Source organism: Garra rufa, chromosome 14 (genome assembly GCF_049309525.1).
Source record: "Garra rufa chromosome 14, GarRuf1.0, whole genome shotgun sequence".
Lineage (NCBI taxonomy): Eukaryota > Metazoa > Chordata > Actinopteri > Cypriniformes > Cyprinidae > Garra > Garra rufa.
The window spans coordinates 28,824,182-28,839,711 of record NC_133374.1 but is presented as its reverse complement, the minus strand read 5'-3'; the positions used below and the strand labels follow the sequence as shown (position 1 = coordinate 28,839,711).

Genomic DNA, 15,530 nt, shown 5'->3' with positions numbered 1-15,530 from the left:
ACATTTATATTTGAAATTATTATTATTAATTATTATTATTATTATATTTACTAGCAATGATTCTAATGTCACAATTTAATAATTAAAATTTAATTTAATAATTAAAACTTCCTCATAAATATTATAGTTGTATAGTAGAAGCTATTATATACATATTTATATTTTAATTTATTATTATTATATTTACTAGCAATGATTCTGTTACACTTTAATAATTAACATTTTATTTAATAAATAAAACGTCCTCATAAATATTATAGTTGTATAGTATTAGCTATTATATACACATTTATATTTGAAATTATTATCATTAATTATTATTATTATTATTATTATTATATATATACTAGCAATGATTCTAATGTCACAATTTAATAATTAAAATTTAATTTAATAATTAAAACTTCCTCATAAATATTATAGTTGTATAGTATTAGCTATTATATACATATTTATATTTTAATTTATTATTATTATATTTACTAGCAATGATTCTGTTACACTTTAATAATTAACATTTTATTTAATAAATAAAACTTCCTCATAAATATTATAGTTGTATAGTAGTAGCTATTATATACATATTTATATTTTAATTTATTATTATTATATTTACTAGAATGATTCTAATGTTACAAATTTAATAATTAACATTTAATTTAATTAAAACTTCCTCATAAATATTATAGTTGTATAGTAGTAGCTATTACATATTTATATATTAAATTATTATTATTATTATTATTATTATTTACTTCCAATAATTGTAATTAATTTTAGAATAAAAAATAAACATTATAAGTATTTTATTAGTATAACAATAGCTATACATGCATATTGTTGTTGTTATTTTCATTTTTATTATTAATAATTTTTTACTGTAAAGTAATTACTGTATTGCAGTAATTCATTTAATTGTACAATTTAATAATTCAAATAATTTCATTTTAATTTAATAATTAAAAATGACTAATAAGCATTACATTTGTATAGTAATAGCTATTATTATCATCATCATTATTATTCATATAATATAAATAATATAATAATATTATTATTATTAATATTATTAATTAAAACTCTCAAATAATTAGCATTTGATATATTCAAATAGAAAATATGGTATATTTAATGATAATAATAATAACTATTTAATAATTACAATCTATTTAATTTTAATTTAATAATTAGACATTACTAAGACATTACTATATTATTATATTATTTACTATTTACTATTATTTACTCGCAATATTTGTAATTAACTTTAGAATTAAAAAATGAAACACTACTCATAAGTATTATATTAGTATTATAATAGCTATACATACATATTATTAATATTATTAATCATTAATTTTACAGTTACAATTTAAATAATTACATTTTAACTTAATAATTAAAAATGAGTAATAAACAGATTTATATAGTAATAACTATTCTTCTTATTATTCTTCTTATTATTATTTACTATAAAATAATTGTAATTAATTCACTGCATTACTTAATTATTTTTATTGTAATTTAATAATTAGACATTACTAAGTATTATATTTATACGATTGCTAATATATACATATTTGCATTTTTTTACTTACTATCACTAATTTGTAATTATTTTTACATTTGTAATAAATAAAAATAAATACATGATTTAAAATGTATTTATAATATGCTACAGGGTGGGTGAAAAGTAACTACGCAATATTTAATGGCTATCAATAATTAATAATTTAATAATAATTTATATCATTATATAATATTGATAAATAATAATTATTTAATAAATACTGTTTCAATAAATTTGGATTAGGAAATATAGACTTTATTACTAATTTGTAACACCTAGTTACCTTTTACCCACCCTGTAAATGCTATATTTGTAAATAATATTTACTGAATGAATATTGTAGCTATTCTGATGTGTGTATATAAACATTCCCACTGTTCCTGCTCATGAGAAAAGATTTAAAGATATAACAGCAGGGAATGTTGGGAACATATTGTGGCAGAATAACTCGCCACAATGAAACTTGACATTAAACATGCCATTATCAGGAGAATGTTTATTCTCTCCTGATGTTTATATTGTTTATATATTGAGAAATGTTTACGTGTATCACCAATCTTACTATTGCTTTCCCCATGCTGCTCTTAATAATGAATATAAAAATCTGTTCCATCTTCATGTGCTTATTTGCGCGTGATACTCACTGTCACACACATATGGCTTGTCTCGATCCTCTAGGGATGCTGGTTCCTGTCTCTTTCTCATCCCCCCAACACCACATGCCTGGACACATCAAAAATTGCATGCAAACACACACCGATTAATTTACAGTTGGCAACCAGTCTGCTTTACACATGTGCGGCTAGAGAAGCATTGTTATTTTGGCTTTGCTGAGCCCCCCCATCCCACTTCCTCCTTCAAGCTTTAAGCAAATCCTCTTACACAGCATTAATTACACCTAGCACACAATTATCACAGCATCTCTTCCACACACTGCCGGATAACTATGTGGGGTGTGAGAGATCTTAGAGGAAGTAGTGTGCCCCAATTAACAGCACAGAAGGTGAGAGATTCTAGGGACTGAATCAAAGACAGTCTGTTTGTTACCCTTGCATGTACTTCTGCTAGACTAGACTATTGAAACTTGCATGCATTTATGTCAGGGGTATATATCTATATCGAATTTTATTTTACTTGTTAGCCTTGTATCTCAACGAAACAGCAACTTGTAGTCAGGCTGCGGTTATTTCATGACTTGAATGCATTTCTGCAGAGAACCACTTACGATTCCAGCCTTTTATGTATGTGGGGTTATAATTACAGATGAACTTAGCCATGTTTTCAGTGTGCTATCACACATCAGGTGTTGTCTTTAAAGTGGTATTAAAGGAGATTTTTCATGGCTGTTCGGAAGGAGCTGCTTTGAATCAACACAAAGCCCGTGGAACGCAATGATGAAAGGTACGCAGGGATCAAACCTGGAGATGTGCTAAACAGCCATAATGGATCAATGGCTGATGAGCTACAATAGCCTGCTTTGTTCAGACAGCAGCCTTGAAGAAACAGGAATCCTAGATTAAACAAAAACCCTGCAGGGCTCACTGCAAACCAGTGATATATTAATACAAAAACCTTGGGTTGTGGGTCTAGTTGCTACCTAGAGCACAGGTTCTCAACTGGTCATTTGAAACCCAAAAATGTATGACATAAAACCATATAATAGTGCATAGTTACGATAGCAAAATCGCTTATTGACTTCTAAAAGAAAGACAGAAATGCTTTTGTGTTTTTTTTTTTTTTTTGGTGTTGACGTTTAAAGACATCTAGTCAAACTCTAGAAAATCCATCTAATCACATCCAAACTACTACAGGTACACGGAAATACGACCTAGACCCATATACAGTTGAGTTTAAAAGTTTACATACACCTTGAAGTATCTACAAAATGCATGCAGAAAAGTCCTTCAGATTGCTCAAATTCGTTGGTTTTCGGCATTTTTGTGTATTTGAACGCTTTCCAACAATGACTGTATGATTTTGAGATCCATCCACTATTACAGAAGGTTCAAACACTCACTGATGGTTCAGAAGGAAAAACGATGCATTAAAAGACGGGGGTGAAAACTTTTGAACGGAATGAGGATGTGTACATTTTTCTTATTTTGCCTAAATATTATTTATTTATTTTTTTTCATTTCGTACTGCCCTTCAGAAGCTACATAGGATACTAACATGTTTCCCAGAAGACAAAATAAGTTAATTTTACCCTGATCTTCAAATTCAAAAGTTTTCACCCCCTGGCACTTCATGCAATGTGTTTCCTTTTGGAAGCATTAGTAAGCGTTTGAACCTTCTGTAATAGTTGAGTCCCTCAGTTGTCCTCAATGTGAAAATCTGGTTCTTAAAATCATACAGTCATTGTTGGAAAGGGTTCAAATTCACAAAAATGCTGGAAAAACAAAAAATTTGTGGGACCTGAAGGATTTTTCTAAAAAAAAAAAAAACTGTTCAGGACAAACAAGGGACTCATGAACAGCTATCAACAAACAAACACAGCTGTGGATCATTCAGGTAACAACACAGTATTAAGAATCAAGGGGATGTAAACTTTTGAAAGGGGTCATTTTTATAAATTCATCATTTTCTCTTGTGGACTATATGCAAACTTATTCAGGTCAGTAGTAAATAAAAAAAAAATAAACAAGCATTTTGTATGATCCCTCTTATTTTGGTAAAATAAATAACTGTTTGACATTTGGCTCTGCACTTGATGCTCGATGTTAAAATGAGTTCTGAAGCAAAACCAGTTGCCTCTTGTGAGTAATCAGCCTATGAAACTGTATGATTCACTCTGTTATTAGTATGATTCATGCTAATTAATTAGTGACTGCAGAACATGTTATAGCTGCATGTGTTTTACCCGTCCTTTGGTGCGATTTTTGCGTTTGGGAACATCCTCCTCCATCTCATCTATGTCCAGCTCGTGAGGAAAATCTCCCACCAGCAGCTTCTGTGACCACAAGGAAAGACCAGCACATATGAGTCAGCTGTACTTTATGAACAACACTAGAATGTCAAACAAGCTGGTAGAGGAAAGACAAGCGAGAGAACAAAAAACCCCTAAGAAAAACTATATGGGCAATACGTTTTATATTAGCTTACAATACACATTAGCTTGTAACGGTTTAAGCAAAGTTTACCCAGTAGACACAGGGTTAGAATTGCTTGAATAAACACCAAAAACTTAAGGGACTAGTTTAAACAGTCTTTTTAACATTTAGATTGCCTTGTAATGATCGATATGCAGTATTTGTAAATGTGAATAATGATACATTCAGGTATCATTAAAGAGATAGTTCACTCAAAAATGAAAATTCTGTCACTAATTACTAATAAATCCACCCTCACGTCTTTCCAAACCCATAAGACCTTCGTTCATCTTCAGAACACAAATTAAGATATTTTTGATCAAATCCAAGAGCTTTTTGAGTCTGCTTAGATGGCAACGCAACTGACACATTCAAGGGCCAGAAAGTTAGTACGGACATTGTTTAAATAGTCCGTGTGACATCAGTGATTCAACCGTAATTTTATGAAGCTATGAGAATACTTTTTGTGCAGGACAAAAACAAAAATAACGACTTTATTTAACAATTTCTTCTCTTCCGTGTTAGTCTTTGACATGCATTAATGAGAGTACCACTACCTTTCTAAGCCTTGAACATGTCAGTTGCATTGCTGTCTATGCAGGGTCAGAAAGCTCTCGGATTTCATCAAAATTATCTTAATTTGTGCTACGAAGATGAACGAAGGCCTTGTGGGTTTGGAACGACATGAGGGTGAGTAATTAATGACAGGATTTTCATTTTTGGTTGAACTATCCCTTTAAAGTGCATCATGGTGTGAGTCTTATGGCAAATGTTTTAGGGTAAATACATAGTTTGTTTAGATTATTAACACTGTGTCTACACCGGATACAAACGGTGTGACACAACATGCCAAAAGCAAAAAGACCTATTATAATTAGTAATGCGGCACAGTGTGAATGATGTGACGATAAGCAGCTGAAAGTCAATCTATTTCTGATGTACTGTACTTCCAACAATAGGACAAATGTATTTTTTGTCATTAAATGTATTAACTGTCATCTCTCTGAGTTAGCGCAGAGGTCTCTAAAATAAGTGACTCATATGTCACTCATATTACGCATTTATAACCCACCCTGTTTCTTCCGATGATGAAATTCCATCACACTTTCATGAACTGTTCTTTACTCAACAAACCCAGAGAAACATTTCTACACATTAAACATGAAGCTAATAAACATGAAAACGATAGTGTACAATTTGTACAATTATGTGATTTGGAGCATTTTCTTAACAATAAAGTATTTTTACATAAGAAGTGCTAAGCAAATGCAGCAATTAGCTGCTTATAAAATACCATTATAGCTCATTTATTTCAAAAGCTGATGTTATGTAGCTTGATGTTAAAGGAACAATATGTAAGAAATTTATGTCAGTTAATCATAAAATGGCCCTGACATGTCACTAGACATTAAGAAATCATGTTCATTTCAAATACTTATATCACTGACAACAGTGGTCCGGCCAGGATATTGTCATTTAAAAGTGCAAGTTGCAGCCCTCAGCTGATGTTATTGTTGTCATTTTGTGTTCTGGTCTGAGGCTCCACCCTCCAGCTATCTACCAATCACGAAGTCAGTAGAGTTTTGTGAGACGGGTTGCCAGCTCTGCTCTAGTCAGTTACAGCTGCTGCTAAGAACGAGTCGGATAAAACATGTATAAAGTTACGAAACCTAAAAGACCTCATTATGAATCCGAAGAACGTCATGACAAAGTCCGAAATAAAACAAGGATTTGTATGCCTTTGACAGATGGAGACGGCTGAAAACAGAGACGAATTTGAAGACAGATGCCAACGTTGCTAATTTTCTCCTGGACAGGTAAGATTCATCTGTTTGGCTAACTTACTTGTACTTAATGTAAATAGACATTTCAAATATTCACGACAGTCGAACAAAGGTATACATGTTTGTGCAAAGTAACGTAGCGCATACGGAGGAAGTGGGGTCATCGAATTGAAAAGGTAAGGAATTGTTTGGATTGGAAAATAGAAACAGCGAGTCTTCATTGCTAACATTATCAATGCATTATCAGAGCCCGTTTCTCTGTCATTATGCTGAAACGCCGAGGAAAACAACATTAGCACGTCGATTATGGCAATGTGAAACGTAATTGAGACGTATTGAGTAGCCTAACGTTACCTCGGTAAAAATGAATGAAAGAAGGAATTGACCCTCGACTTTTGGATGCTATATTCTACCATGTTTGTTGGTATAGGCTAAAGCCCCGTGCTGCCGTACACAGTGGATTTTCCACGGTCGCCCGTCCTAAATGCGTACATAAAAAGCTTTATATCGCACCACTAGCAGGGTATGAAAACAATCTATGTTCCGACTGAAATGTGGTATTACAGTAGCCTAGAATCTAGACGCGCCCCTAGCGGCAGCAAATTACATTTGCTTCCAAGGTCAGTCTAGTTACTCTCAATTCACTTAAAATTCCGAAAAATCCAAGATGTACCGGGCCAATCACGAGTCGAGGGGCGGGCTTAACATGATGACGACTGACCTGCGACCATAAGTTCCGTCAGACATGAATTCCTGGTTCTGTGAATTACGCGTGGAAAACTGAACAGTATTTATATAATTTTTTTACTTTGGATACACAGCCACGTCCATCTGTCCTGAGCAGGAGCTCGTTACATGTGAACGCGCTGTGGTGTAGAATACGCAAACACCGGAAGCGATCTGTGGCGTGTATAGGACACTCATTGTTCACACAGTGCACAGAGATTGTGGATATAGCGGCTATTCAAAATGGTAATTACTTGCGCTTATCCTGGTTGTTCAAACCCATTTAAAGCTAAAAGATTACGTTTGCTTGCGCAAACTCATCCTGGACTTTTTCACCGATTTCCCCTTCCGGTGTTTGCGTATACTACATCAGAGCAGGGTGTAATTTGGATTTGTCTGTGCATGTTTTTGTTTACTTTTAAAGGTTTAGTGCCCATCTATGTCTATTATTTGGCTGACAGACTGCACAGTGCACTGATTTTCGTTAAAAATCTCCGTCGCTCTGACTACGTCACCTGACAGACTAAGTCTCTGATTGGTTGTAGCGCTATCCTATTGCGTGGAGAGGAGTTTGAAAGACAACCGTTTATCCCACCCCTCCGGTTGAGCCCTGTCTATGGAGAGTGCCCAGACCCTACATTTATGTGGGTCTGGCTTGCCAGGCTAGTATTACAGTGCATCTTTATGAAATATTTGGCTAATCGCCTAATTACTTCGCAAAACATCTCTCGTGAAGCATAAACATAAGTAACAGAAGAAAAAAAACTTATTGTGTAGGACTCGTCACTTGCCATTGGAAGCTCCTTGTAGCAGCCTAGGGGCAACCTCCCGCTCTCTCTATTGAAACCAACACGGAAGTGACTTAAACTGCAATTCATCGACTGGTCGCTAGAGACTGGCTGCAGAAGGGAGTCAGTCCCATTGACTCCCCATGTTAAAATGCCCAACTTCACAGCAGAAAAAAGTATGTTTACAGCCTGGTTCAAAAAATGGTTTTGGTCTATATAGCTAGTTTTGCCCTTCATGTCAACTGTGAGGGGGGTGAATTTTTTTATAACTCATCCGTTTAAGTTATATTAAGCCTTAAAGTTCTGTATAATTAAGGGCGTGGTCACTTGAGTGACAGGGGGATTGCCGCTGCTGTCACCACTGTCGGGCTAGGCGGGCGTGGTTTCAGCAACAAGCTCCACCCACTTCCAGCCTTTTTGCCCATTTTTGATTATCCGGGAGTGACGCGCTGTGACACTGTCACACAAGGACACATGTTTTATACCGCTCAATATATATTAAGATGGTCTTATATCTATATATGAGTTTTAATGGTTTTACATGTTGTCTTAGCCATTTTAATCCTCTTAACTATTTTTAATGTGTGTATGTCTTTAAACGAGTATGGGTCTGCCTGTCATGTGATCAGTCACATGACAGGAATCAGGAAGCTTAACAGTATAAAGGAGGCAGCATGCCAAACAATAGAGTTCCTTGACCAAACACACTGGATTGTGGAGTTGTTTCGTGGATTTACCATTCCAGTTGCACACCTCTTGGATTATCACTTTCATGGACTGTATATACACCGGTGGACACTTTTAACTTGGAACTACAACCTACTAGGATTCTTAAGGACTGTTTTAGGGTATGATTTAAATGGACAATCTGCTTTTAACAGCCTAAGTTATTCTGGTTTTATTGTGTTGTTTTAAGTTCCTTGTGTAAATACACTATTTATTCTACTTTTGTTGTTTGTCTCATCTTTTTATGACACTTATTAATCTCTCACAGTATAATCTGACCCCTTTTTAAATCCATGTAATTCGACTGATAAGGCCCATTGTTTTAATATGGTGGCCCGTACGGGGAGACGTTAAAAGATTTCGAAAACTGTGTTGAGAGAGTGTTTTAAGATGACGGCCAAACAAAATAATGCTGCTTCTTTTAATACATCTGCTGGTTTTAATGATGAACGGATTTTACATCAGTGTGAATGTGCACAGCTTCACACTGAGGTGGATGTTCTTAAAAACCTTGTTTTAAAACTGGAGAAGGATTTTAAAGACTCTGTTGAAAGTAATCTAAATCGTGAACTGTATTTTAGAGAGGCTGTGGATTTTAAGTTTGCTAAGAAGGAGGAATCCATTAAGGACGCGGTGGCAACACTGGAGAGAGAGGTCTTTGAGTGTTTTAAGAGGAGGGACAACAAATGGGCAAAACAACTGGAACAGTTAAGGAATCCAGAATCTGTCATCTCTCCTCCTGCTACATCGACCAGCCCAGTACCTTCCACGTTGACTCCTGGTTTTCCTACGGCCAACGTTTCCACTGCCTCAACCACCTCACAAACCCTCAACAGAGCACCTGATGGAGAATCCTGCGCCATCACTCCAGCTGGGCCAGACTTTAATGCCATGTTATCCATCTTTCCCTTCTCCAGAGAGGAACTCACCTGTGCACAGGGTGATGATGACACTCTGCAAGGACTTATCATCTCTCCCTCCACACCACCGACCAACGGGATCTCCGTGCAGGGTCAACACGGGTTGCTGTATCGACGGATCCAGAAGGACGAGGACACCTTCAAGATACAGCTCATCATCCCAAGGTCCCTAGCACAACAAACCATACAGCACTTCCATCTAAAGAACCAGGATAAACATCACAGATGGCTAAAGACCCTCCTACGAATCCTGGATGTTGCATGGTGGCCCTCGATACGTGGAGACGTCAGGAGGTTCGTCGAGACCTGCAAGTCGTGTGGTGTGGAGACCGAGGAGGGTGTCGTCATCGCCCCTAACAAGAAACCACCGCACATTCACCAACCACCTCACCGTTCATCAGCATCCATCAAAGAGACCCCTAAGCCGGTACGGAGGAAATGCCAGGGGGGCTGGCCGCCCAGCGCTGCTGGGTGCAATGTTATCCTGGGAGGAGCGGCGCCACCCACCCAGGGACACCCAGGCTGGTTTTGGACTCAACCTCTCTGTAGTGTTCGCCTAGATTCCTCCGGCAGACTAGTGCCAATGTGGCAAGGCCTAGTTTTACCCTATTTATTACAAAGACATTTTAAATCACACTTTCAAGAGGACACCTACCACAGGGACAATGGCTGACAGGACCGTAAAGGACTAGTTCCTTCCCCTGGGAGACTTAGGCTAAGGGGGGGGACTATGTGACACTGTCACACAAGGACACATGTTTTATACCGCTCAATATATATTAAGATGGTCTTATATCTATATATGAGTTTTAATGGTTTTACATGTTGTCTTAGCCATTTTAATCCTCTTAACTATTTTTAATGTGTGTATGTCTTTAAACGAGTATGGGTCTGCCTGTCATGTGATCAGTCACATGACAGGAATCAGGAAGCTTAACAGTATAAAGGAGGCAGCATGCCAAACAATAGAGTTCCTTGACCAAACACACTGGATTGTGGAGTTGTTTCGTGGATTTACCATTCCAGTTGCACACCTCTTGGATTATCACTTTCATGGACTGTATATACACCGGTGGACACTTTTAACTTGGAACTACAACCTACTAGGATTCTTAAGGACTGTTTTAGGGTATGATTTAAATGGACAATCTGCTTTTAACAGCCTAAGTTATTCTGGTTTTATTGTGTTGTTTTAAGTTCCTTGTGTAAATACACTATTTATTCTACTTTTGTTGTTTGTCTCATCTTTTTATGACACTTATTAATCTCTCACAGTATAATCTGACCCCTTTTTAAATCCATGTAATTCGACTGATAAGGCCCATTGTTACAGCGCGGTGACGCGATTCTAAGATGGCGACGGCCGACTCCCGCTCACTTTAGGCTTCAAAATAGCGCTTCAGAATCCTACGGGTGACGTCACGGATACTACGTCCATATTTTTTACAGTCTATGGTAGCAGCCTACAGTCCTGCGGAATCCTGCAGCTTAGCTGGCAATCTCGAGTCGGGGGGGAGCGGGAGGGGGTACACCGTTCTACAGTATTTTGAAAGTGATTGCAGTACCAGTTTTGGCCACAATCCTACATATTGTTCCTTTAATGTTAGTCTTTGCTCTCCCTCTATTGTAAACCTACTATGGCATCAGCTTACATGCGATTATGCATCTGCGCATACGTCATTATGCGACAGAAAAAGATCATGCTTCAGACAGTCGTGGAAATGTGAAACTGTTTGCCCAGGTTGTGGATTACAGATAATAATGTTGTCAATATTGATCTTTTTTTTTTTTTTTTTTTTACACAGACCGATTGCTTCGCTTCATAAGACCTCAATGTATCATCAGGAACCACTGGTATTGATTTGGGCTTGTCTGTATTCATTTTTGTCGTTGTGTCTCACCTCGACAGACTAAACAGAAGAAATGAACTTGAGAAAATGACCACAACATTACGTAACTGTCAAGGACCAGCAGTAGTTTAAAAGTGTTTAAAGGGATAATTCACGCAAAAATGAAAATTATGTCATGAATTACTCACTCTCGTGTCGTTCCAAACCCGTAAGACCTTCATTCATGTTTAGAACACAAATTAAGATATTTTGATGAAATTCGAGAGCTTTCTGACCCTGCATAGACAGCAACGCAACTGACACGTTCAAGGCCAAGAAAGGTAGTAAGGACATCATTAAAATAGTCCATGGCATCAGTGGTTTAACCATGATTTTATGAAGCTACAAGTAAACTATTTGTGCTTAAAGAAAACAAAAATAACGACTTCATTCAACAATTTCTTCTCTTCTCTGTCAGTCTTTGATGCGTGTTCACAACAGTACTACAAGGCATGCGTGTGGTGCTGCTAACGCGTCCATCTCTTTTAGTTAATCATCTGTATATTCTGGTTCAAATAAGTAAAGCAAGTCATCCTCTCTGTCAAAATCTTGTAAACAAGGCGCAGCGCATCCGGGTTCGTGAACACACAGTGGAGACTGACATGGAAGAGAAGAAATTGTTGAATAAAGTTGTAATTTTTGTTTTCTTTGAGCACAAAAATCATTCTCATAGCTTCATAAAATGTATTTTATCAATGTCCTTGCTACCTTTCTGTGCCTTGAACAAGTCAGTTGCATTGCTGTCTATGCAGGGTCAGAAATAGAGCTGTCACTATTGTATCATTTTGGTAATCGAGTAATCTGTCAATTATTCTGATGATTAATTGAGTAATCGGATAATTATAATTATTATTTTTTTGTAATAAAAAATAGACCTAAGTTAACAACAGCCTTTAAAATGACTTAAGTACATATATAATAGCAATGAGGCAATTATAATTAGTTCAAATAAAGTATCAAAAGCAAGTAGTTATATGGTTTTATTGAACAAAACTGTTCAAATACATAATGTATTATAAACAGTAAAGCTAATGTACATCATGCATTATAACAAATGCCTGCAGAGAGTGCCAACGGCCTGACGATTGTTTTTTTAAACTTTAAAATTAGTTTAATCCTTGTTTAATATTGACTCAACAAACATTTAATTCAAATGTCCACTTAATCTTTAATATTTGCCCATTTCTTTACGAGAGAAATGCTGCAAACTCTGTAATTTGTTGAATATGTAGACATCAAAACTAGTGAACTCAGGGCGAGGTTTAAACTTCTATTTTGAAATCGCGATGAGCAGTTAGCATATAGAGATGTACTGATGTATTCTCCTGTGTTTGCGTAGGGTTATAAATGATATACAGTGTCTTGCAAAAGTATTCATACCCCTTCATTATTGTCACATTTTGTTTTGTTGCAGCATTACAGTATGTTAAACTGCTTTAAATTAGTTTTTCCCAACATCAATTTACACTCCATACACCATAATAATGACAAAGCAAAAACCAGATTTGCAAATTTTACAAATTTATAAAAAAATAAAACACTGAAATAAGTAAATTGCATAAGTATTCATACCCTTAACTCAGTACATAGTTGAAGCACCTTTACAGCCTCAAGTGTTTTTGGGTATGATGTGACAAGCTTTGCACATCTGCATTTGGCAATTATCTGCCATTCTTTGCCTCACCTTTTCACCTCTCAAGCTCTGTCAGCTTGGATGGGGGCTGGCAGACATTTTCTAGACTCCTAGTTGTTCCAATCGTCTTCCATTTCTGGATAATGCTTCTGTGAACCTTCAATGCAGCAGATTTTTTTCTGAACTCTTCCCTAGATCATTGCCTTAACGCAAGTCTGTCACTGAGCTCTACAGGCAGTTATCTGGACCTCAGGACTTGGTTTTTGCTCTGATATGCATTTTCAGCTGTTAGACCTTTTCTGAGAGGTGTGTGCCTTTCTAAAAAAAACTCATTCAATAACTCCACTCGAAGTGTAGTAACATCTAGAAGCAATATGAATGCTCCTGAGCTAAATTTCGAGTGTCCCAGAAAAGGGTATGAATACTTATGCAACGGGATCTTTTCAGTTTTTTATTTTTAATAAATTTGCACAAATGTTAAAAACCTTTTTTTTTTTTTTGCTTTGCCATTATGGAGTAGGGAGTGTAGATTGATGTGGGGAAAAAAGTAAATTAAAGTAGTTTAGCATAAGGCAGCGACATACCAAAATGTGAAAAAAATGAAGGGGTATGAATAATTTCGCAAGGCACTGTACCTTACAAATCTGATTGAATAGCACAAGTTGGGTTCCCAGATAAACATTATTATAAACCAAAACTCACAATCACATGCAGAGAAAGAGTTTAAGACGCTTCACACATGTAAATGATAACGGTTGTTGTGTAGCAACATTTACTGTGAACGGAGCCGTTATGAGACGCACGTAAGTAACTTACACAAATTTAAATAATTAACGCGCATATTTATAAAATCCAAAGTTCTATACCATTCCAAATAGTCCAAGCTGTTCTAAAGCATCCTAATTACCACTGGGAACAGCTGTTTTAATCAACTCAACAGGTGAAAAACAGAAGCTCTCTAATGTTTGTTTGTGGACAGTCAAGGCTAAGACAAAGGAGCTCACTGAGGACCTGCGGCTGCGCATTGTGTCTGCTCACAAGTCAGGGAAGGGCTATAAGACCATATCTAAATGTTTTGAAGTTCCAGTGGCTACAGTGCAAAGTATTATTTAAAAAATACAAGACGTTACGCACTGTGAAAAATCTCAGAGGACGTGGTCGGAAGCCAAAAGTGACACCTGTGCAAACAGCATTATGCTTTATTGTCATTTTAAATGGGTTTAATAAGTGGAATGCGCCACTTCCGGTATTTTGCCGATTACTCGACACGGGCAAAATGCAATCGAGGATTTTTTCAAATCAAATATACGAATAGAATCAAGGAATCATTACAGCCCTAGTCAGAAAGCTCTCAGATTTCATCAAAAATATCTTAGTTTGTGTTCCCAAGATGAACGAAGGACTTACGGGGTTTGGAACGACAAGAATCTGAGTAATTAATGACAGAATTTTCATACACTCATAATATGTGGCTGTGGGAAGTGAACAGCGATAGCAGGGAGGCACACAGCTTTTTAACTCCTGCAGAGGCCTGAGGCGAAGCAAGCAGCAAGATCACAGGTCCGCTCCCAGGAGACGAAGCGCTCTAAAGAGTGACTCTTAATTGAAGTGCTAATTGGTTAACTGTCCACCCCTGGGATAGATGCCATGTTGTGTGCAAAACAGTGAGGGTGGTGACACTAGTGACAGCTCCATCGACTGACAGGCTGGTTCATTAGGATCTATAAGCATTCGCACGGCGTCAAATGTAAGTATCTGTAAACCCAGAGACGTTGAAAACGTGCAACCACTCTCCGCAAAATCAATACAACAACTTTGTCAAACGGACTGACATAGACTTACACACAATAACAAAAATACACTCGCAAACACACACACTTTGTGGTTAAGAAGGAAGTCTGCCAGTGGGGGCGTGTCAGCCCTGGAGGGATTTGTGCTACTGCCAAAAAGAGACACGTGCTACAGAGAAATCAGAAGGGGAGAGAGAGGAAGACGACAAGAAAAAGCAAAAAGAAATGCTGAATGGAGTGGTGGGAAGAGCACTTTGGGTACCAGAAATCACACAGGGACAGTGTCGTAGTGTGTACTTCAGGGCAGAGTGTGTAAAACAACTCTTTAACTAGTTGACTGTCTACAAAATCATTTTAGGGCTAGCAAACCACAGTTGAGGAGTCTTTCTTACCTGGCATTCACTCATGGGTTCCTCTTCCTTTGTTTCAACCTTCTTGTCTAGCAGTTCTCCACTGAGGAGTGACTCCAGAACAGGACCCTCAGGAACACCCCCTTCCTTCTTTAGTGCTGCTTCATAGTCTGGACACACAATGCAAACAACAGTCACGCCAAAACATTTCTAGACAACTCATAAAAGACCAGGCCATACAGTGTTTCTGTCATTTTTTAAGTCT

At 36.6% G+C, this 15,530-nt stretch overlaps 1 protein-coding gene across 1 annotated transcript in view; it reads right to left on the bottom strand.

Moving 5' to 3' along the window:
* dpf1 (double PHD fingers 1) overlaps positions 1-15,530 on the bottom strand; it is a 73,695-nt gene that overhangs the window by 25,818 nt on the left and 32,347 nt on the right. Inside the window, 3 exon segments of the mRNA XM_073817844.1 lie at positions 2,215-2,293; positions 4,431-4,520; positions 15,308-15,435. Of these exon segments, the coding sequence (XP_073673945.1) occupies positions 2,215-2,293; positions 4,431-4,520; positions 15,308-15,435 (297 nt within the window).